At 40.1% G+C, this 22,534-nt stretch overlaps 1 protein-coding gene across 15 annotated transcripts in view; it reads left to right on the top strand.

Annotated features, from left to right (window-relative positions):
- CFAP43 (cilia and flagella associated protein 43) overlaps window positions 1-22,534 on the top strand; it is a 140,204-nt gene that overhangs the window by 86,047 nt on the left and 31,623 nt on the right. For 12 of the 15 annotated variants that reach the window (XM_054522822.2, XM_054522821.2, XM_054522813.2 and 9 more), the window contains 10 exons: window positions 1,629-1,776; window positions 4,208-4,300; window positions 5,027-5,104; window positions 11,585-11,710; window positions 15,286-15,390; window positions 16,397-16,513; window positions 17,416-17,643; window positions 19,841-20,047; window positions 21,736-21,825; window positions 22,100-22,180. In XM_054522822.2, the coding sequence (XP_054378797.2) occupies window positions 1,629-1,776; window positions 4,208-4,300; window positions 5,027-5,104; window positions 11,585-11,710; window positions 15,286-15,390; window positions 16,397-16,513; window positions 17,416-17,643; window positions 19,841-20,047; window positions 21,736-21,825; window positions 22,100-22,180 (1,273 nt within the window). The remainder of the gene's footprint in view (window positions 1-1,628; window positions 1,777-4,207; window positions 4,301-5,026; window positions 5,105-11,584; window positions 11,711-15,285; window positions 15,391-16,396; window positions 16,514-17,415; window positions 17,644-19,840; window positions 20,048-21,735; window positions 21,826-22,099; window positions 22,181-22,534) is intronic. The other 3 variants (XM_054522814.2, XM_054522815.2, XM_054522817.2) reach the window with 3 other exon arrangements.

Genomic DNA, 22,534 nt, shown 5'->3' with positions numbered 1-22,534 from the left:
AGTTAATATATATCTGAGAGTGATCAGTCCTATCTCTCATAACATAAGAAATGTGGACAATTCTGACCCTCAGATAACTTTAAAAACTCCTGTTTATCCCTGACATATACATGTATGTATATATACACACACTTTCCTAATTAGATTTTGCTTAGATTATGTCAAAGACAGTTTCAGTCCCCACACAAGGAGGGGATCCATTTTAGGGAGGTACTATTATCATCCTTGCTTCCAAGTTAAACTATAAACTAAATTCCTCCCACGGTTAGGAGGAATGAACAAGAACATCCAGCCTGTGAGACTAGAAACAAGATGGAGTCAGCCATGCTAGACTTCTTTCACTGCCGTAATCTTTGCAAAGGTGGTTTCAATCATGCAATTCATTTTAGAAAAAATAATATTTCATGATACCTCCTGTGATCAAAGCAGTAATAAAATATGGCCCTTCTCTGCAACATTGTGAAAATGTTAAATGTTGTGGAGATTTTGTATCATAACAATTTTGCTAGCCACTTACCTCAAAAACTCATTTGAGGATTGCATCATCATGCCCATTTTATACATGGGATTCTGAATAGAATATTAACTTTTATCTCATTATGTAAGTCCTAACATATTGTTTATAACCAGCAAACAAATACTATCTCAGGCAACAACAAACAAGTGCTGGAGCCTTATTTATGCAGCTCAAAAAGAAGGACATTTTGATCCATTGGTAATCACCCAAACTTCAGACTCAAAACAAAGCTGGGTTTAAAACGATGGTCTAGGACTTTTGACTTTGTGACCTTGGCATATGACAACCCCTCTAAATCATCTGTTACAATGTTACTTAAGGTAGGGGGTCTGTAGCATCTGTGAGCTTGTTAGAAATGCATATTCTTGGATCCATCTGGACTTTCTGAGTCAGAATGTCTGCAAGTGGGGCCCAGGAATCTGTTTTTAAACCCTCCCAGTGATGCTGATGCATCCAAAGTTTGCAATGCCCTGGTGAATTAAGTGGAAGTAACAATACCACTCTCAATGCAGGGTGGGGTGATGAGGGGGCCACATGTGATTATGTGTGTGAAGTAGCACACTGCCTGGTGCATTCCGAGAGCTCAGCCAGTGCACTGGCTCTTCTGTGCAATGGCCAGGGCAGGTACAGAGGGCATGCTGAGTAAGGGTATGAGGACAGTGTGAGGAGAGGGTACCCTAGAAAGGTCAAGAAGCTTGTCATGGCCTGGAACCCATGAAAGGTTCTCTTGTAAGAAACAGAGTCCTTTAGCCATGCATGGTGGTGTACCCCTGTAGTCCCAGCTGCTCTGGAGGCTGAGGTGGAAGGATCATTTGAGCCCAGGAGTTCGAGGCTGCAGTAAGCTGTGATTACATCACTGTACTCCAGCCTAGGTGACAGAGCAAGACCCTTTCTCTTTAAAAAATAAAAATTAAAAAAAAAAAAAGAAATCCTGAAAAAGAAGTAGGCACTGAAGAAGTTTCCACAAGGCACTGTGAAGAATTGTCCACATATTTCCTTGGTTAGTTACCTATAAACTGAAATGGTTAGTTACCTGAAAATAATACAGCTAAATGTGATTTTTTAAATTATGATTTTTGTAGCCTCTGTGTTTTCTTTTTTATTAATATAGGCGATTTGGAGGACACCTAGCCAGTGAAATTCTGGACTATTACCAGAAACTATTAATTTCCCTGAGCAGCACCATGGACAAGGAGAATCATTATTTAAGCACAACACCAAAAGTTTCCGTAGATTTGGGATCCGATTCTGAACACACAGTTGAGTTCCTATATGGCTAGCTTGCTTGCTTACATTTCTTTCTTTGTAAATCAGAAGTTTTCGGTTTGTGGTTTTCTTTAAGCAGATATTTAGTAATATTTCTCTTTATCCAGGTATCCCATGATTTTCAAAAAGAGAATAAGCTACGTCTGAGAGAAAATATTCAGCCTTTCTCAAAGCAATTGCAAATACTACATTTCAGATCTCATTTAAACCATAGTACAAGATCCAGGCTTGCCTGGAAAAAAAAATCTTCTACCCACACTCGTGCTTGGTCAAAATGGTCTCTCTATACTTTCATATTACAGATATTATTTAGGAAGTGTCTAGCTAAAAAGCAGTATTCACTCATTTAATTAACAAATATTTATAGAGTGCCTACAGAGTGCTAGGCTGTGGGGGATATAGCCATGAACAAGAAAGAAAAATTTCTGCTTCCATGGAGTTTACATCCTAATTGGGGGTTGGAGATGGGCAGGGAGAGACAGATAAACAAGCAAATGCAGAAGAAACAATGACATAGTAACAAGTTCTATTCAGCGAATAAAAATAGGTTGATGTGATAGTATTGGGCTGGATAGCCTCTCCAAGCAGACATTTAAGCTGAGATCTGAATTAAAAGAGAATACCACCATGCAAAGACAATGGGAGGGTAGCAAGAGTATTCAGGGCAGAGGGGGAAAGAGCTTGGCATGTGGTATGTTAGGACCTAAAAAAGACCTGTGCAGTTGAAGCGAGCAAGGGAGAAAGTGGTGGGAGGTGAGGTCTTCAAAGTGGGAGGAGACCAGGTAACGAAGGGCTTTGTAAACTAGGTAAAGAGTTTGAATTTTATTTTACATGTAATGAGAACTGAGTCAGGTGTTCTGAACAGAGGATTAACAAGGTATAATTGACATTATTGAAATGACTATTTGATGCTATGAGGAGAGTGTTTCCTGTAGGTGATAAGAAGGATAAGAAGCAGGGACATTGCTCAGGAGGCTAAGGCAGAGGTTCAGGTAGCAATGATGGAGGTAGAGGAGTCTTGTGCCAAGGAGAGAAGTGGTGGATTCCAGGTGGGTTTCAGAGGTAGGGTTGATAGAACTCACTGATGGACGTAGAGAGAGAGGAAAAGAAAGGGCCCAAGAACTCCTAGATTGTTTTACTTGAACATTTATGTAGAAGATGGTGTCATTCATGGAGATGGGGCAGACTCTGGGGGAAGGGGACAGCTATGAAGAGAAAGAAGGGAATTCAAAATCAGTTTTACCCACACTAAGCTCGAGAAGCCTGTTAGACATCCACGTGAAGATGCCAGTTCAGCCGTTGGATAGATGAATCTTGGGTTCTAGGGAGAGGTAGGGACTGGATATGTTGATATGAGTCAAGGGCATGTGGATGGGATTTAAAGCCATAACACTAGGTAAGGACATCATGGAAGCATGAATGGCAAGAAGCAGAAGAGGACCAGGACAGAGCAACTTCTGGAGAGCCAGGAGAAGAGTTCAGGGATGCAGAGGACCCTGAGGAGGGGTAGCTAGTGAGGTTACAGGAGAACCAGGAGAGCGTGGCATCCCAAACTCTTTCAAGACATTTTGCTGCAAAGGGGAGCATAGAAACAGGGTGGTGGGCCGGCGGGGACGGTGGTTGGCACACACCTGTAATCCCAGCACTTTGGGAGGCCAAGGTGGGCATACCACGAGGTCAGGAGATCAAGACCATCCTGGCTAACGTGGTGAAACCCTGTCTCTACTAAAAATACAAAAGATTAGCCAGGTGTGATGGCACCCACCTTTAGTCCCAGCTACTCAGGAGGCTGAGGCAGGAGAATGGCATGAACTCGGGAGGCGGAGGTTGCAGTGAGCCAAGATCATACCGCTGCACACCAGCCTGGTTGACAGAGCAAGACTCCGTCTCAAAAAAAAAAAAAAAAAAAAAAGAAATAGGGTGGTGGCTGAAGAAGAATGTGATGGTCAAGTGAGAGTAGTTTTCCTAAAACAGGAGATAGTAGAGCATGTTTGGATGCTGTTGGGAAAGATCCTGTAAAAGGGAGAAATTGATGATACAGAAGGAGATGGCATTGAAAAAAAATTTTGTTAAGTATTAAGACTTCAAAAAGAAGAAGAAAGATCCTAAGCACAGATGGTGGCACAGGCCCTGATGGGCAGGAACATTTGGGTCACAGTAACAAAGAAGGCAAAGAGTGGTGACAGTGCGACTGGTCTGATCATCTCTGCTTCCTCAGTGGAAGCTGTGGCTAATACAAGGGCAGACTGGTGGGACTTACCTGAATAAAATGTTACATCTTGGGCAGACAAAATGTTTGAGATTATTTTCAAAACTGCAACAAATGCAAAGGAATTCAAACAGTTACACGTGGTAGGGTGGGAGGGGAAAAACTTGATGAATTTTAACTTTAAGACGTGTCTGTCTTTTTCTAACATGTATCAGAAACAGAAGGCAAGCACTGACTCATCACAAGATGAATTAGTTCTAACTGATGTTAAGAAGGAAATACCTTGGATACAACAAAAAAGCCAAGAGGTATTTGTGAAACATGGGGTAGATTTGAAATAGTGTTCTGTAGATGCACCAAATAGATTAGTTTCCTATGGAAACCTACTGGAAAGTTAGAAGATGGAATGAGACACCACTTGGCAGAGCATTACAACATACAGGTGTAACTTTTCTGAAAGCAAATAAACACCCTAAACACAGCCCAATCATGTAGATCAAGTTATATGAGCTTTAAGTACTGTATGTAGGCTGACATGCAACCCAACAATGGTGTCCAGGTAAGCCACCGCAAAGAATGAACTGCGGTACTCCACCGTGGAGTGAGTTTTAGGGGATGTTTGTCTTCCTCTGTCCTGTGGACCAGGAACAGGGGAAGGGATGCTGTGGCTGCAGCTGTTCAGGAAGGCGACCGACTGATTACAGCTCGTGTCTGGATTTAGCCTATTGATCTAGTCTCAAGTTCCCAATAAAAGTGCATGCTGGTTTTCTTTAATCAACTGTTCACTAATTTTTCACTACTTAATTATTTTCTTTCCATTGGCCATATAATTGACATCAGTTTCATGTTGCTTTAATGTCACTTACGTAGTAGCAGTTAGATTTAAGCAAGGTACTGCAGTGGTATTACTTCGTGTACACTTTTATATTAGTCTTTACAAATTTTAGTTTCTGTTTCTAGAGAATTGCTCTCTCTCTCTCTCTCTGTCTGATATTTCTCTTGCTTTGTTAAGTGATACACTTGTTCTGTTTCAGGCCATCAAAAAGGAGGTTAATCTGTTTTCCAAGAAAAGGAAAGAGATAAAACAAGGAATCAAATCACTTTCCAAAACTGTAAGTGTTGTAATTTCTTATTCTAATACATTTGGCCCTGGTTCTAAAATTACTTTTTGAACTTAATTTTGTTCTACCCTGAGGAACTATACCTCCCTTTTCTCTGCTTGTAAGCTCAGTTTTCTGAGGTTCTTTACCAAGATAAAATTTCTCCAATTCGCACTCCATATCAACAGTGGTTTTCCCCATCTTCCCCCAAATTACCGTCTTATTTGTCTTTATAATACTGATTTTTATCAAAGTTATGCATTTATATTGTTACAGATTATATAATACTGAGTTGTGTAGTTAAAAATAATATTTTTTAAGCAGCAACTGCCCTACTTCTCTTGACTGATTCCTGTACTCCTGAGGTAACTGTTTTCTCTTCTTTCTACTTTTTCATTTGGGCTGTTTGTCTCTGTCTAAATAGTCTTCTTAATACTGTTGTTATTTCTTGATATTTCTGTTTTGATGCTAACTATGGGCGTCCTGGTATGGAACATGAGTAGTTATGCTTGTTACTCCTCCCCATCCCCACTATAGCACACATATAAATCCATGCTTGGAATGCACATTATGATAGTTATTTGAATATTCTTCAATGCTGAGCCACATGGTATATTATTATTACATTTCTGCTTTTACAACTTGATTTTTCTTAGAATTAATAGTTGCCTTTGTTTTGGGTAAGCCTTTCTATGACCTATTCAAACTCAAAATGCTAACAAATTCTTCTCAATACAATCAAATACCTGAAGTGATCAATCTGTGAGTGCATTTTTTGGGCAACCTCCCTTCTAGAGCTTTCCATCCTCCAGCTCCAGTCAAAGCACCTTGCTCTTGGTCTGTAGACCAGGTGTATGGCTGCTGTCCTAGAGATCTGCCTCCTAAGTCAGAGCTCCTGTTTCCTGAGTCCCACGTGATTTTCTTTGTTTTCTTGGTGTGTATCCTTCAGTAGCTTCCTATGCAGGACTGCTGTGTTGCGCCATGCTTGGGAACATCCTTTATAACACCTGTGCTTCTGGGGTGCCACCCAAGTGGAATCCACTGTGAATGATGCCCTGCTGCTAGACCTGTCAGATTATTTGGCTCTGTTCTTGAGAAAGGGTACATGGGAGGTACATTTTGTGAGACGTGGTTTTTCTTAAAATGTGATTATCCTACATTCATATCCATTTGATGGTTTGCCTTCAGAATGTTGAAGGCTTGCTCCATTGTCTCCTGGCTTCCAGTGTTTCATTCAGAGAATCCAGTGCCTGACTCCCAATTCTTTGTAGGTAACCAGATTTTTATCTTTGGAGACTTATAGGATCCTCTCTTTATCCATAGTGTTTGGAAATGTACAGTTATGCACCTTGATATGTTCGATGGGTATTCTAGGTTTGCTGGTGCAAACCAAGACTCTGTTCCCTTTTCCACTCTTCTTTGATCCCCGAGAGGCTGACCTTTATGGACAGTAGCAATGCACTCTCTTGCCTTCTGGCTTTCTCTTGGGTTTAGGCAATAAGTGGCATCATCAGGAGAACCTCATTGTTGCTGTTCATGACGGCCAGCCTCTTGGGGCTCAGAGCATGGATTGCAGGGCAGGAGACTAAGACCAGGGTCCTCATTCTCCCAGTTTCCTCCCTGTAGGGTTATGAGTTGGCAATGACTGCCATCCTTCTCCTACATTTGTGGGTCTCTCCAGGTTCATTAACCACTCCCAGCCCTTGCCATTCAGACCTAGGAGCAGAGATGGCTTTCCGCAGTTGGTAGCCTAATGCTTTATCATGTGTTCCTGGCTCTCCTTACTCTGCCAAATCTTTTAAGTTTCTCTCTTCAGTTTTCCCATTTGAATGTGTTACCTTTTCCTACCAGGACCCTAGGTGTTTTCTTCTTTCATGTGGTAGACTTCGATGGGCATTTTAATAGGAAACCTTTGTCTCTCGGTTTTAGAAAAAGTTCTTAAATCATCTCCTTGGCCTTTGTTTTTATTTTCCTGATTACTAATAAGGCTGAGCACCTTTTCATAACTCTAAACACTATTTGTATTTCTTCTCTTGTGAATTTCCTGTTTATATTCTTTGCCTATTTCCTTATTGGATAATTGGTCATTTTCTTGTTGATTATAGGAGTTCTTTATTTTTATTTTTTATTTATACGTATTTATGATAATTAGAGTTAGCTAGCCTATGGTAACAAACTCAAAAAAACATAGTGGCACAGTGATGAGAAGGTTATTTCATTCCCATGTAACCATCCTGGGTGGGTATTTAGCTCAGCAGCTGCTCTGTTCCATGCAGTCATTCAGAGACCCAGGCCATTGGAGACCCTGCTATCTTCAACTCAGGGCTTCGAAGATTGCCTTGCTCGATCTCATTTGAGTCAGTTGGAAAGGAGAAGAGCGTGGAAGTGTGAATGGGACATATCTAAAGGTAGCCCTTATTATTAGGTGGAATTTCATGCAATTGCTGTTTTATATGGCTCAACCTACAAATATTTTCTAGAAAAGTATATGGCTCATCCTATTATAAATACTTTCTGTCTTTTAACTTTCATAATGTGCCAAATTTTAAATAATTTTATTATAAAGCAGAATTTTAAAATTATGGCGTGATCCAAGTTATTGATCATTTTCTTTACAACTTTTAGGTTTTACATCTGATTTTAAATGGCCTTTCAAAGTCACACATATTTTCTTCTAATACTCTTTGATTTCACCTATAATTTATTTTTGTGAATGGTATGACATATAGTTCTAATTTTATTTTTTCAAATAAATAGCCCATTTCCCCAGTCTGTTTTATTTAATACACTATCCTTTCTCTGCTGATTTGCAGTGTCTCCTCTATCAATCCCTGGATATAAGATTGTTTCTGGACTCTGTTCTAAGATTGAATATTGATTTTTCTTGAGCCAATACCAAGCTATTTTAATTACTATAGCTTTATAATAGTTCTTGTATCTTGAGAATAATTCTCCTTTTGCCCTTCTTTAAAAAAAAATGGCCTTTTTATGTATACTTAATTTTCCATTGGAATTTTAAAATCAGCTTGTCAAACTTCATGAAAAACTCTGATTTGATTTTGATTGAGAATATATTGCTTATAGTTTGATTTGGAGGAGAATTTATCTGCCAGCTCTGAACTTTAGTATATATATATATCAATATCTGTGATAAAACTTTACTGAAGAATATTTTTTAAATTGAATTAAGATATATACCGACAGTCCCCAACTCACAGTGGTTCAACTTATAATTTTTCGACCTTATGATGGTGCAAAAGCAATGCACATTCAGTAGAAACTTGGGCATGGTGGCTTATGTCTGCAGGCTTATTTTGATCTTTTCCCAGAGTAGCAATATGTGATACCATACTCTCTCACAATGTTGGGCAGCAGCAGTAAACCACAGCTCCTAGTCAGCCATGCAATCACGAAGGTAAACAATGAATACTCTGAAGGGTACTGTGTTGCCAGCATTTTTTGGATATCGTGTTTTATGTTTTCGCAGCCCATCATGTCTACAAATGCCCCTTTTGACATGATATTTTCATCTCATGATGGGTTTATTGGGCCATAACCCTATCATAAGTTGAGGAGCATCTGTATATTTATATATTTACATCTTTCATTTATTTATTTAGAGACAAGATCTTGCTTAGTAACCCAGGCTAGAGTGCAGTGGCATAAGCGTAGCTCACTGCAGCCTTGAACTCCTGGGCTCAAGCAATCCTCTCACCTCAGCCTTCCAAGTAGCTAGGCCTGCAGACATGCGCCACCACACCCAAGTAATTTTTGTATTTTTTTGAAGAGACAGGGTCTCCCTATGATGCCCAGGCTGGTCTTGAATTCCTAGCCTTCTGCCTTGGCCTCCCAAAGTGCTGGGATTACAGGCATGAGCCACTGCACCAGGCCCGTATATTTATTTCTTTTAAAATATGTAACTTTTAAAGTTATATTTTCTTTTTGTTTTTTTTGTTTGTTTGTTTTAGACGGAGTCTCGCTTTTGCTCTGTCGCCCAGGCTGGAGTGCAGTGGCACGATCTTGGCTCACTGCAAGCTCTGCCTCCCAGGTTCACGCCATTCTCCTGCCTCAGCCTCCCGAGTAGCTGGGACTACAGGCACCCGCCACCTCGCCCGGCTAATTTTTTGTATTTTTAGTAGAGATGGGGTTTCACCGTGTTAGCTGGGATGGTCTCAATCTCCTGACCTCGTGATCCACCCACCTCGGCCTCCCAAAGTGCTGGGATTACAGGCGTGAGCTACCACGCCTGGCCAGTTATGTTTTCACTAAATATATAATACTTACATATGTGTATATTACGTATTTATTTATCTTTATTCAATTTTAAAAAGGTAATCTCCAGTGAAAGTTTATAGTTCCTCTGAAAGTGACTTTGTATAAATTTCTTATTAGGTTTATTTTAGGTATCTTATAGTTTATACCATTTTTGTGAATGGAATATTTTTCTATTACATTGGTGATATGGTTTGGCTGTGTCCCCACCCAAATCTCATCTTGAATTGTAGCTCCCATAATTCCCATGTGTTGTGGAAGAGACCTGGTGGGAGATAATTGAATCATAGGGGCAGGTCTTTCTTATAATATTCTTGCAATAGTGAATAAGCCTCCGGAAATCGGATAGTTTTACAAAGGGCAGTTTCCCTGCACAAGCTCTCTTCTCTTGTCTGCTGCCATGTGAGACATGCCTTTCCTTTCACCTTCTGCCATGATTGTGAGGCTTCACCAACCGTGTAGAACTGTAAGCCCATTAAATCTCTTTCTTTTGTAAATTGCCCAGTCTCAGGTATGCCTTTTTCAGCTGCATGAAAACAGACTAATACAATTGGCATATGTTATATATTGGTATATATTATTGGTATATGTGAATGTTATTGATTTTTTTCTGACCACCTTGTTGAATTCTTTTTAGTTCTATTTTGTCACTTGATTGTCTTAGATTATCTAGGTAGACTATCATATCTTTTGAAAATAACATATTTCTCTCATCAGTCTTTATACTTCATTTATTTTTCTTGTCTTATGATTCTTTTTATGAAATACAATATTTTGCATCCCTAGTTACTGTAAAATTATACCCTTCTCGCTTAATTAACTCTTTTCTTTTGGGCAACAAGTCTTCTATTTGTTGAATTTATTGTCTGTCTCCAGTGGTCTTGTTGTTCCCCAAATATTTAGTGATTTATTGTTATTATTTCATGGTTGTGTTTATAATTGAAGCTCCGTTATAGTTCCATGACACCAGCTCAGTCTGCTTTGGAAGAAGTGTAGGAGATCTGACTTTAGCAGGTATTCTGTCTGCTCTCAGTAAAAAGAGAAGGAGTGGGTGGTGTTGGGAAGTGTCTTGGCAGCCCATTGTGTGGTGGGCGTTGTTCTCTATTTTTTCTAGCCACTAACAGATTCCTTGGACCTTGCCCTGTTTCTCCCATCCAAATATTCATTCCAGTTTCTTCTACCTGGAGACAAACACTCCAGTTACTACTGCTGGACCCTAGGGAACTTCACCAGGTGGGGGTACAGGCAGGTTCTACTGTCTGTTTCTGATGCAGCACCCCCAACTAATCAACCTGCCAGCACTCTTAGGTAAACCCTTGTTCCTGTATCTGGTGTAGCTTCCACCTGCTGTTGAGTGCTGTGCTGAGGGCATTCAGGGGTGTGATGCATCCTGCTGATCCATCTGATTTCCATCTTTCAGTTGTTATAGTTTTCATGCTCCTGAAGGATTGTATTCCTTTTTTCCTTTTCATTGTAGTAATGGGTTTATCTATGCTATACTTCTTTTCTCTTAATTTTATATTTTGGAGCAAAAAAGAAAAATCGTTAAACTCATTCTCAGTCTACCATTTTGAAACTGAAGTCCCATTTTTTCTATCATGTTGTCTGCCTTGTTTTTGTTTATTTGTAAGTGCTTTTTATATATTAAAGACATTAATATTTTGTCATATGTGTTGTAGTGTGTATCCTTTGCCCCTGAATTTTTTAAGTTATGAACTTTTAAAGATAATTTTTATTGTATAGAAGTTCAAATTTATACAAAATTGGAGAGAATAATATAATACATCCAATGGCCAATATCATTTCACCAATGCTTCCATCCATTACCCCTCCCCTGATTATTTTGAAGTAAATCCCAAACATCATATCATCTTTAATTATTTCAGTATGTATCTCTAAATGATAAAGACTCTTAAAACACATAACTACAATGCTGTTAGTGTACCTCAAACTAGCAACAGTGCTTTAATATCATTGAATGAAATGATGAGCTTATATATTTTTGTAGTTTTTCTTATTAGATGAAAGAGTTTTTAAGGATGAAACCTTAAAACTTCAATAACCAGAATAAGCCCATAATCTAATTATTTACTTAGTAGTACATTTTGATAAATAGAACATCTATTTTTTATTGTTTGCTGCCTAAAAGAAACTAAGAAAATTATCTTATTAGTGTTTAATTCTTTACTTGTCACCACCCTTTTTTATTTCAACATTCAGATTCTGAATATGATGGAAGAAAATGACAAACTAGAAAATATTGCAAAATTAGACCAACAGGAATTTGGTCTGGATCTTGAGGAACTAGAAAGACTTCATGATGAAAGTCAGGAAGAAGTGGCAAAGGTATGAAAAAGTATAATTTAAGCACCATAAAGTTATGATGAAAGAAGTAAAAAGATAATAGGAAAGGGAACTTTTTCATAATAATGTGAATACGACAAAACCTTTTCCAGTATAATGTGAATAAAGCAAACGTAGTACATATAAGTGTAATGAATCAGAGGATCATCGAATTTGGGGGTTAGGAGCAGGGAGAACATCTAGGCCAGCCAGACATCTGACATTTGCTTCCCCTCCATAACATTCATGTCAGCCATATGTTTGAACATTTTTGGAAGTCTTCTCAGCCACCTCATGCCAGCTTTGGACGCTTCTGGTTTAGTAAGCCCTTTCTTAATTAGAGTTGAAATCTTTCTTCCTGTACTCACTGATCCTTCTACTCTTTGAGCACTTCCTACTCTATGGCCCCTCTGAGAGTGGTAGAGGATTAGAGATTTCCATGTTCCCTGTGGATCTTCTCCTGTCTGGGCTAATTATCCCAGCTCCTATGACCATCATATATTATAGTTTCAATAGCCTCATCATCATCATGCCGTTTTCCTCTGGATTAATTATATTTGCATATGGTACCCACAGAAGAATTCAAATTATTTTCTGTCCAGTGTAGAGAAAAGCATAAACTGAAACCTCCATTCATACTATACTTTTATTAATTCAGCCTTTGTATTATTTTCTGGCAGTCACATCAAATTGTTTGCTCATATGGATTTTATTTTAAATAAAAGCCCTAAGTGTGTTTTACACAGGATATTCTGAAGCTACCTCTTTCTCAACCTGCTAGTACAGGTTAATTTTTTGAATGTGCAAATATAAAAACACAGGAGAATGAAAGATAGCTGGATTCAAGGACAGTTAAGGTGGATTATAATAGATTAAACAACTACACCAAGAGGAGGTTGATTATTTGACTGATGCCTCTAGGAGGGAGGTTTCCACCATGTGCCCCAGGACTTGGTCCTGATAAACATGTTTATTAATGACTGGGGTGAAGATATAGAAATGAGGAGATTTGTCAAATTAGTGAATGACATGAGACTGAGAAGGTGAGGAAATGTAGTGGATAACAATTAGGACAAGAGTATCTCAACAGACTGATTTAGTACAATAAAATTTACCTGGGATAATCATTCCTTCATTCATTCTGCAACATTTATTAATGTGCTGGGCATATTAATCTAGGTGCTGGGAATACGATAAAGAAGACAGACACATTTCTGCTGTCATGGGGCTAATGTATTGAGGAAGACAGGCCGTAAACAAATCTCTACATAGTATATGATGGAAACAAACTGGATGCTGTGATAGATGTGGGAGATCTACTTCTGTGGTCAAAGAAAACCACTTCAAAGGGCTGACATTTCAGTTGAGAGCTAAAGGGAGAGAGAGATCTGGCTGTGCAAAGATCTGAGGGAAGAGAATGTCAAGCACAGGGAGCAGCAAGAACAAAGGCCCACAGGCAGAAATGACTTGGATATTCCAGGAACAGCATGCCAGAAAGGCTGAAGCATCGTGGATGGGAGAGAGCCTCATGGAATGAGGTGGGGGAGGTAGGCAGAGGCTAGCCCCTGAAGAGCTTGTATATTGCGGTAAAGAATTTGGCTTTTTTATTGACTGTGCAACAGGCAGCTATGAAAAAAATCCCATTTTCTTATCACAAGAGGTAGGCACCAATCTAGGAGTTTTTTAAATGTTATTTATTTTGATCATCACAATCAAAAAAGGCAGGTGATAGTTTGCCCCATGTGAAAAAACTGAGGCTTAGATAGAGGCTTAGAGAGATAGAGTCACTTGGCTAAGATCAGAGCCAGGAAGATCCTGACTCTTCCTCCTTGGAGGCTCGTCCTCCTTGGCTCTGGTTTGGCTCAGGCTTGGAATGCCCCCTGCTATTCTGCACCAGGTTCTCCCAGCCCACTCATCTTGACCACTCAGCAATGTGTGTGGGTTCGGTGCCTGCACCCTTCCTCACCGTATCTTTGCTTCTCTCTCCAAGCTGTATACAACTACTTGACACAGTGAACCTGCTCCCCTGGCCCGCTGAACTATTTACCATTGCCAAACTCATCCTACCTACCCCACCGCCACCCTGTGCCTCTGCCCCAGATGCCCCTCCTTGCCACTTACCAAATTCATGCTCATCCCTCAAGAGTTCTCCTTGATCCTCTGAGGCGGGATTTGGTGCAGAGAAAGGCCTTCCATATGCTAGTTTCCCTCATATTGTTTATTTTTTTTTCTTGAGCTCTGTGCCTTTGAAGAGATATTAACACCAGATTAGGTACAATAGTGGCCCAGGAGAGAACAGTGTTAGCAGATGGTACCATAAACTCAGCTGTTTAGGAGCTTTCAGCATGTTTAGGATCAGAATACTAGTCCTTGGGAGGAGTAAGTGGCACCTGCCAGTCAAGGATGTGAATGAGAGACTAGGCTACTACCCTACCCCGGCCAGGATCCCAATGATAGGAAAAAGACCAAAGCCCGATAATGACAATCTGGATACAGTATTAGGGACTGAGTTTGGAGGAGTTGATCAAACAGCCTCAGCAGTGGAGAGAGGAGGGCCGAGTGGGCTGGGAATCAGGCAGGCTCTGACAACTGATATGCCAAGCCAGCTGTCTATTTAGAAAGAAATAATTTAAAACTATATTAGCTATTAACTCACTGGATCAGAATCAAAGAGAAATGAATTGCAAATTAAAGTCATTTAATCAGACAATAAAATAAATAGAAATTCACAAGAAGTACTAAAAAAGACATTTTAAATCTGCAAGATATTATTCTTAGCTAGTTTGCTAATAATTCTGCCAACAAAATGAAGTGCACAAAGGTCCTGAAGAGGATTCTAAGGACTAAAGATTGTTAGATCTCACTTCCACACCAGGCCTTTCAGCAAACTCTATTAAAATAGGAATACTTAATTATTTAAATAATAAGCAATAGGATTACGTACGCAAGTAAAACTAACTGAAGTAACATGTTTTTAAGTGGAAAAAAACACAAATTGTATGATCCCCAAGAGTAGTAGAGGGTTCTTTTTCTTGTGGACGTAAATAATAGAAGAATTAAGTACAGTAAAGACTCCCAGACAGAGGTCACAAACTGGCACTTCAAATGTGTGTTGGCAAGATTTCAGCCAACATTTAGATATCTGGCAGTTTCACTTAAAAATATGAATTCCAAGCCCTCTAATAAAACAGGAAGACTTCGCTCAGTGGTTTTGCTTCCCTGCTGTTCCAACCAGCAGGCTTTGTGCACATTAGCCATGCAGCTCACCACCACAATGCATCCATCCTCACACCCCACTTCACTCGTGTATGCAACCCAACCATCCTTAGAGGTACTGTGTGTCCTCAAGGAAGAGAATCCAAGCCTACAGACAAACTTCAGGAGATGTTCTCAAAGGCAGAGATGTGTTTCCCGAAAGTGCATCTCAGTGCAAGGTGACTCAAAGTGTTGGAGAAAGACAACTAAACTCTACCACTGAAGGTGCAGTTAATGACTACTTAGTGAGTTTACAATGGAGATTATTATTTCTGAGGCCACACTTTCATTTTTGTCTTTTCCCTTTGTCTGTGTTCTTCAAGATGATAAATGATGTAGAGATGCATAACTTAGCCAAGAGCTATTTGGCTGAACTTATCAAAGAAGAGTGTTGGAATTCAATGGCTGTGAAAGGTCGAGCTCTTAAGGTAACAGATAGAACCCTAGGTACAAAACCTGATGAGAATTGTCATCAAAAGCTCAGGAAAGTTTTAAAAATAAATTTAAGAAAATTCAGGCATAGCAAAGCACTGAGAGCATGGCTTGCCCCTTCCTATACTGAATCTCACCTGGATGTGTCCCTGTCTCTTGGTTCCTTCCCTCTGTGCTCAGTCCCCTTGTGCTTCCCAGCCAGCATTTCTGAAGATCCGTCTTAGCATTCTTTTCCTCCTTTCCTCTCAGACACCCCCTGCATCTGGGTCTTAATAGCTGTCTGCTCACTCACATTTCACACAGATTGAAAGGTAGACGAAATCTGGTTCATGTTTCTGCCTGTGCCTGCCTTCCCATTTTCTAAGGAGCTGTTTCTCATTGAAATTCCCTCCAATATAATTTCCCTCTTTGTGTAGGGTGACCAAAAGTCTCAGGTCATGTCTGCAATCCCAGAGTAACTATTATCAGCATCCTTTTCACTTTCAAATATGCTCCCAATGTGGACAATGAAGTATACGGCCACCCTACACTTTATGTGATTGAGTATTGCTCTAAAACAGGGTCCTCATGAGCCATACATTTTGAGCTAGATCGTTTCTTGTTGTGGGGGCTGTTCTATGCCCTGTAGGGTATGTAGCAACATCTCTAGCCTCTATTTGGAGACAGTAGCATTGTTCGCCTCCAGTAATTACAATAAACAATGTTGCCAAATGTCTTGGGGGAAAAGGATAGGGAGAGAAGGGGGGAGAAAAATTGCTCCTAGTTGAGAACTACTGACCTAAAAATCAGCTCTTCACAAAAGCACAGTATTTTATATACAGTTTATACCAATACTCATGGAATACATTGTTTTATTTTTAAAAAGATTTCCATTATCAATTTTACTCATGCATGATAACCTATGGGTTAATTTTAATCATAGAAAACATCCCCTACTCAACCCCAGATACACACAACTATGCTACAAATGGATTTATTTTGTCTTGCGTTTTTTTCCCCAAGTGTTTTCATATCCCCTGTGTGGTTGAAAACTTCCCGATGAAAGCGCGCACGGTTGAAGAGCTGAAAGAATTGGAAAGAGTTTTACAGCAAAAGAAGATTGAAGCAGAGTGTCTTAAAGTACTATTTTAAATATATATGTGTTTATATAAGTGATGTGCTTTATTTTAGAGTCTCTTTTGTTCAGATTTGAGTTGGGATATAATTTAAGTTTAGGTATTGTATGTATTTATATTTTTATTTCTTGTTAATTTGTAGAATATATTCTAATGACTATAGGAGCCTATATCCACACAATAAATCAAGGAGCCTGTATCCTATACAACACTGGCTAGCCCTCAAATATGAGGATATACCTTAAAAAATGAGATTTGGGGTTTTGCTCTTATCCTGCACAGAGGTTGTCTTCATCCACACGTATCCTTTTCATCCTCCCTTGTCACTAGGGATTGTATTTTAAGATAATTGATCAAGGATGAAGTAGAATTTGTTTTGATGGAATTATGGTTTTCCTAAATCCCAACTTTTTAAGCAATAATCTCTATCAAACCACTAAAAAAACACTGACCTTTAATGTAGTTTTGTTTTGGTTAGAATTTTGCACCCCCTCTTTTTCTGAAACAAAAAGAAGGCATGCTTAATTCTTGTTAACCTTCACCCACCCGTCCTTTGTGAACAGGTTTCTTTGTAAAATATAAAGAGAATATATATTTCTTAATACTTAAGTACCAAAAAAGACTCAAAATATTTACAAGCAGGTGTCATACTGACAGAAAGATATAAATATTACACACCATCCAGGACAATTTTTATTCCTTTGATTTATCTATCGTTTATCAGTTTCTGAAGCTTTAATCTCTTCTGCAGCAGTTCTGGGATCTATTCATCACTTTGAATTCAGTTGTTGGCAAGACAATTCAACAAATTAAAATGATTGTTGAAATAATTAAGTTGTCACAAAATTTCCCTTTAGAGGATTCTTATTATTGCATAACTTCTGTGTCATCTTTTTCTACATTTAGCTACGGAAGGAAATTGTAGAGGCTCAGTCTGGAGTTATGTTGGTTAAACAGCGTCACGAAGAGGATGATGAAGAGGAAGAGGAAGACAAGACAGTAAAATATAGCAATTTGCCCAATTACCTGCTTGGTAGTCTGAGTACTGATTTTGGGGTAGATACCTCTTTATTGTCAAGCCAATTGGAGCTTCATTCCAGAGAAGAGAAAATCAACCAAATTATATTACTGAAAGTGGGTCAATTTTCTTTTTATCCTCAAAAATCTCTAGAACTCCCCATTAGGTGGCTTTCAAGACCTCACATTGAAAACTAATGCCAATCAAATGATGATTTAAAAATACATAGAGGAGGCTGGGCACAGTGGCTCACGCCTGTAATCCCAGTACTTTGGGAGGTCAAGGAGGTCAGATCATGAGGTCAAGAGATTGAGACCATCCTAGCTAACATGGTGAAACCCTGTCTCTACTAAAAATTAAAAAATTAGCTGAGCATGGTGGTGTGTGCCTGTAATCCCAACTACTCGGGAGGCTAAGGCAGGAAAATCGCTTAAACTGGGGAGGTGGAGGTTGCAGTGAGCTGAGATCATGCCAGTGAGCTGGATCTGCACTCCAGCCTGGCGACAGAGCGAGACTCTGTCTCAAAATAAACAAACAAATAAATAACAATACATAGAGGAATATACAGATACTGTCCATGTCCTTTAGACAGATCTTGTGTACAAGAGTTGCGTTCAACCATTTGGACTAGGTTACTGTGATACCAAGTTTTCGAAAGAACATTCCACAACAGCTGACACCACAAACCATTCTGCTTTGAACTTCAGTAAGCTCAAAGAGAAAAGAAAACACTAGAATTCCGTTTTCTCAGTATACCCAAATGTCAATTAGGATTTCCTTGTAAGATCAAGATGTTATTGTTTATCTATCTGCTTAACCTGGGGAAAGACAATTTCCTCTAAATTTCTGTAAATTCTGGGGTTCAAGGATAAGGTGTGGGGTCCCTCTGGCTCTAAGCTCCTACTCCTTAACTTTCCACCAAACAGTCTCAGAATACATCTATACATGTAGAAACCCTGACTGAAGGTTTTTGAAAATGCAATGACTGAGATTGTGCCAATGAAGATAGTTTGAAATTGAATGCTGGCAATCCCTGTTCCTGAAAACCCTCCAGCCATGTCTGCAATTTGAATTCTAGTCTCCTGCCATGTTCTTAGCTCTCTCTTCCTATCCTTTTCTTTTTCTGCTCTAGCCCCTGAAATTTCTGTTCATTTACACTCAGAGCTATTTAGTTACCTCATTTGTTGCTCAGCTTCTGCCTTCCGGGTCTCACCTTCTTGCTGCTTTTAATTAAGGTATTTTCCTACAAGGAGGTAATTTCGGCCCAGGAGAAATTTTCGTGCTAGCTGTTAAGATCATTTTTTTCACCCTGCTTTAATGGTTTCATCTTCAGTAGGATAGACATAGACTAAACTCCCAAGGCAACATAAAGGCCACTTTGGGTTGACCCATCACCAGGAGTGGGGGCAATCCAGTTGGTCCCACTGGCACCTTAGGAATTGGTTACTCCAGCTGGCTAGTGCAGGTTTCTTTCCTACCTGAGAATGATGTGTTCATATAGAAAAAGAGTATTGTGTGTGGTGGTGATTCTCTGGCAGATTCTCCAAATACTTTCTACAAACTATCTCTTCTTTTCCACATCTACCCCAACCCAGGTTCCAAAGAAAAGACATGTGCCAACTTAAATCCTGTATATTGCTTTTTAAATATTTTATAGTGGATTTTGTACAAAAGTAGAATAGCCCAATGAGCCCCTAAGTACCCATCACCCACTTCAGCATTTGTCAACCTGCACATGGAGTTACAATTTACATTTCAGGAAGTAGGTTATAGTCTAACAATTATGTGGTAGCCTTAATCCTACCCATACTTGGATGCCACTGTAGATTATTGAGCCAAGAAATGACTTAATATAAGTAGTATTCTAGAAAGATTAATTTTACCTCCTTAAAAGATAATTTGTGGGGCCGGGCGCGGTGGCTCACGCCTGTAATCCCAGCACTTTGGGAGGCCGAGGCAGGTGGATCATAAGGTCAGGAGATCAAGACCATCCTGGCTAACATGGTGAAACCCTGTCTCTACTAAAAATACAAAAAAATTAGCCAGGCGTGGTAGCAGGCGTCTGTAGTCCCAGCTACTCAGGAGGCTGAGGCAGGAGAATGGCGTGAACCCGGGAGGCAGAGCTTGCAGTGAGCAGAGATCACGCCACTGCACTCCAGCCTGGGCAACAAAGCGAGACTCCGTCTCAAAAAAAAAAAAAAAAAAAAAAGATAATTTGTGGAATGATTTTGGAGGGAAAGTCTAATTGTGGGATCATGTTACCAGTAAAGATATAATATGTGATGTGTTTTCAGTAACATGTTAATATTTCAGGATATCATTTACAAGGTAAAAACTGCTTTCAATAATGAGTTTGACGCTGCATATAAACAAAAAGAGTTTGAAATTGCACGCGTGAAGGAAAGAAATGTTCGAATTCGAGAAATTATTTTAGATCTGGAATTGGAAGAAGCAGTCTGGCAACCAGAATTTGAAGACTGTGAGACGCCAGAGAGAACACTTGTTGTGCAAGATGAGGAGGTACTGGCTAGCTGTGTTCTCCCTTCCCTTCTTTCTCAGGAGACTTTCCCCAGCTCCTATTTGTTCACCTTGGTTACTCTATGGGAAGTGATTGTACTGGGTAGCACTCTCAGTTGCAGGTAACAGAAAGAGGTGATGTAGCCTCAGCAATGATGAGAATTTCTTTTACGAATCCTGTGGAGTCCAGGGAAGATTTGGACACTGAGCCCAGGAAGAAGCAGAAACCAAAGACTAGAGCCTCATGGGAGGTCCAGAAGCCTTCTGTCTTCATCTCTTAGTTCACATCACTCTACATTTCTACTTCCTCTAGCAATTTCTACTTTGTATCTCCTCCACATGAAAAAGTAGCTGGTCTGAATTAGAATCTCTTAGTCCCAATTCCCAGCTCATTTGGGAAGGGGCTCCTTGGCCCAGCTGGGGTCCAGTGCCTGTACCCAGAGTGGTTGGGTCACATTGCGGGAACAAGGCCAGTGGAGCTCCAGTAGTGATCTAGGTCATTCAGGCGGTGTGGATCCCAGAGAAAGGGGCTCTCTGGACAGCCTTCTTTAAAGGTTTTGGCACAGAGGCAGTTGAAAATAAATGCCTAAAGAGAGCAATTAAAATCTGACAATATTTCATTTTTTTAAAGTAAAAAAAAAATGCTAAAGAATACTCAAAGAAAGACCTTTTCTCACATAAAACCAACTTGACTCCTGGGGGGAAAGATAATAGTGGTGTTTAGAAATAATAGAAAAGATTTTAACAGTCTCTGCTGGATGTTGGCTGGGCACCATTCCTGGTGCCCTAGATGGATTGAAATGAATTTATCATTGTAAGTCATCATAAGGTAGGTACTGATATTACTTCCACTTTACAGATGAGGAAAGTGAGACACAGAGACTTTGAGTAGTTTGACCACAGTTACAAAGCTAGTAAGTGTCATTGTTGGGGGTTTTGACCCAAACCATCATGCCTTAGAGTTCATCCTCTTAACCTGTGCACTCTGCTGTACTTGTTTAAGCAAGTCGTTTTTCCTAAACCAGACTTTCACTATGTGACCTAAAACTCTGGAGCAAGGTGACAGCAAGGACCTCACTCTGCTGCTCTCTGGAGGGCCCTGCTTGGGGCAGTCACTTTGTACCTACTTCTCCTTGGGCTCTAATCCGTCCTACATTTAGGAGAGTGCTCTTGCTGCAAGCCAAACTTACTGTGTCCCTTCTCTGCCTCACCCCTTGCAGTGGCTGCTCACTTCACTTGGGCTAAAGCCCAGGAGCCTCCTCGTAAATGCCCACCCCCACCCCCTTTCTTGCCCAGCTGCTCTCCCACCTGGCTCCATTCTGGTCACAGTTTCATTCACACAGTCCCTTGAATGCCCCAAGCTCTCGACCTCTTGGGACCCCCATCCTTCAGAATTTGGCTTAGATGGCACTTCTTTGAGCCCCCTCCCTCCCCTTCTTAATCTATCAGGTTCCCTGTTACAATCTTTTTAGTGGTGGACACAAGCTTTGAGAGTTAATAGAGAAGTAAAGATCTATGTTTCCAACTCTCATTTTAGACCTCATCTTATTCCAAAACAGAAAATTGGGTGCAAAGTCTGCAGAGTCCCTTTAATCCCCTTAGTATCTTCTAGCCTCCTCCCAGTATGTGGAAGGAAAGTTTAGTTTGAATTTTGTAAGAATAATAGTAGGAAATGACATTTTCTCTTTCAGATTACAGCCCACAAACACATTAAGCCGTGGCACAAAGCCAAAGAAGAATTGATCATGAATCATGAAGCGGAGCACTGGCTTCTGATACAGGCATGCAGCTTTGCTTACACAGGACCTAAGACCCTCTTTGCTTTAGGAACACTGCTTCCTAGTTTGGTTTAATAACCCATCAACACATTTGTCATGGTCAGAGGTCACTTGAATCTCAGTTGGCCTCCTTCCCCCTTCTCTCCTCCAGGCACTGCCTACCTTCCCCAATCCCAAATGCAGTCATTCTAATGTTGGGTGGGAAGCTGCCTCTGGAGCCACCTGGAATGTCAGGTCTGTGTCTCAGCATTCCTCTCTGATTCTGGCTCTTTTCCAGGGTGCCAGCACAAGACTCCGAGCTCTGATGGACATGATGGGAGGAGTTCTGGAAGTCAAGAAGGAAGATATTTTGAGAATGGTGATATTTCTGTTCATCCTTATGGAAGGTGGAATGGGGTGGAAAGAGCTACTTAAGTTTTACTATTTTTGTCCTATATAAACCTGGGTTTTAGAAGTTCTACAGCAACAAATATTATACAACCTCCATAGTACCTTATAAACCTACCACATTAGGGCCTGGCATGGTGGCTTATGCCTGTAATCCCAGCACTTGAGGAGGCTAAGTGAGGAGGCCAGGAATTCAAGGCAGGAGGCTAGGAGTTCAAGGCTACAGTGAGCTGTGATCACACCACTGCACTCCAGCCTGAGAGACAGAGCAAGACCCTATCTCAGAAAACCAAAACCGTACCACATTAGACAGATAATAAATTTG

Source organism: Pongo abelii, chromosome 8, assembly GCF_028885655.2.
Source record: "Pongo abelii isolate AG06213 chromosome 8, NHGRI_mPonAbe1-v2.0_pri, whole genome shotgun sequence".
Lineage (NCBI taxonomy): Eukaryota > Metazoa > Chordata > Mammalia > Primates > Hominidae > Pongo > Pongo abelii.
This window is presented reverse-complemented; position numbering and strand designations above follow the sequence as displayed.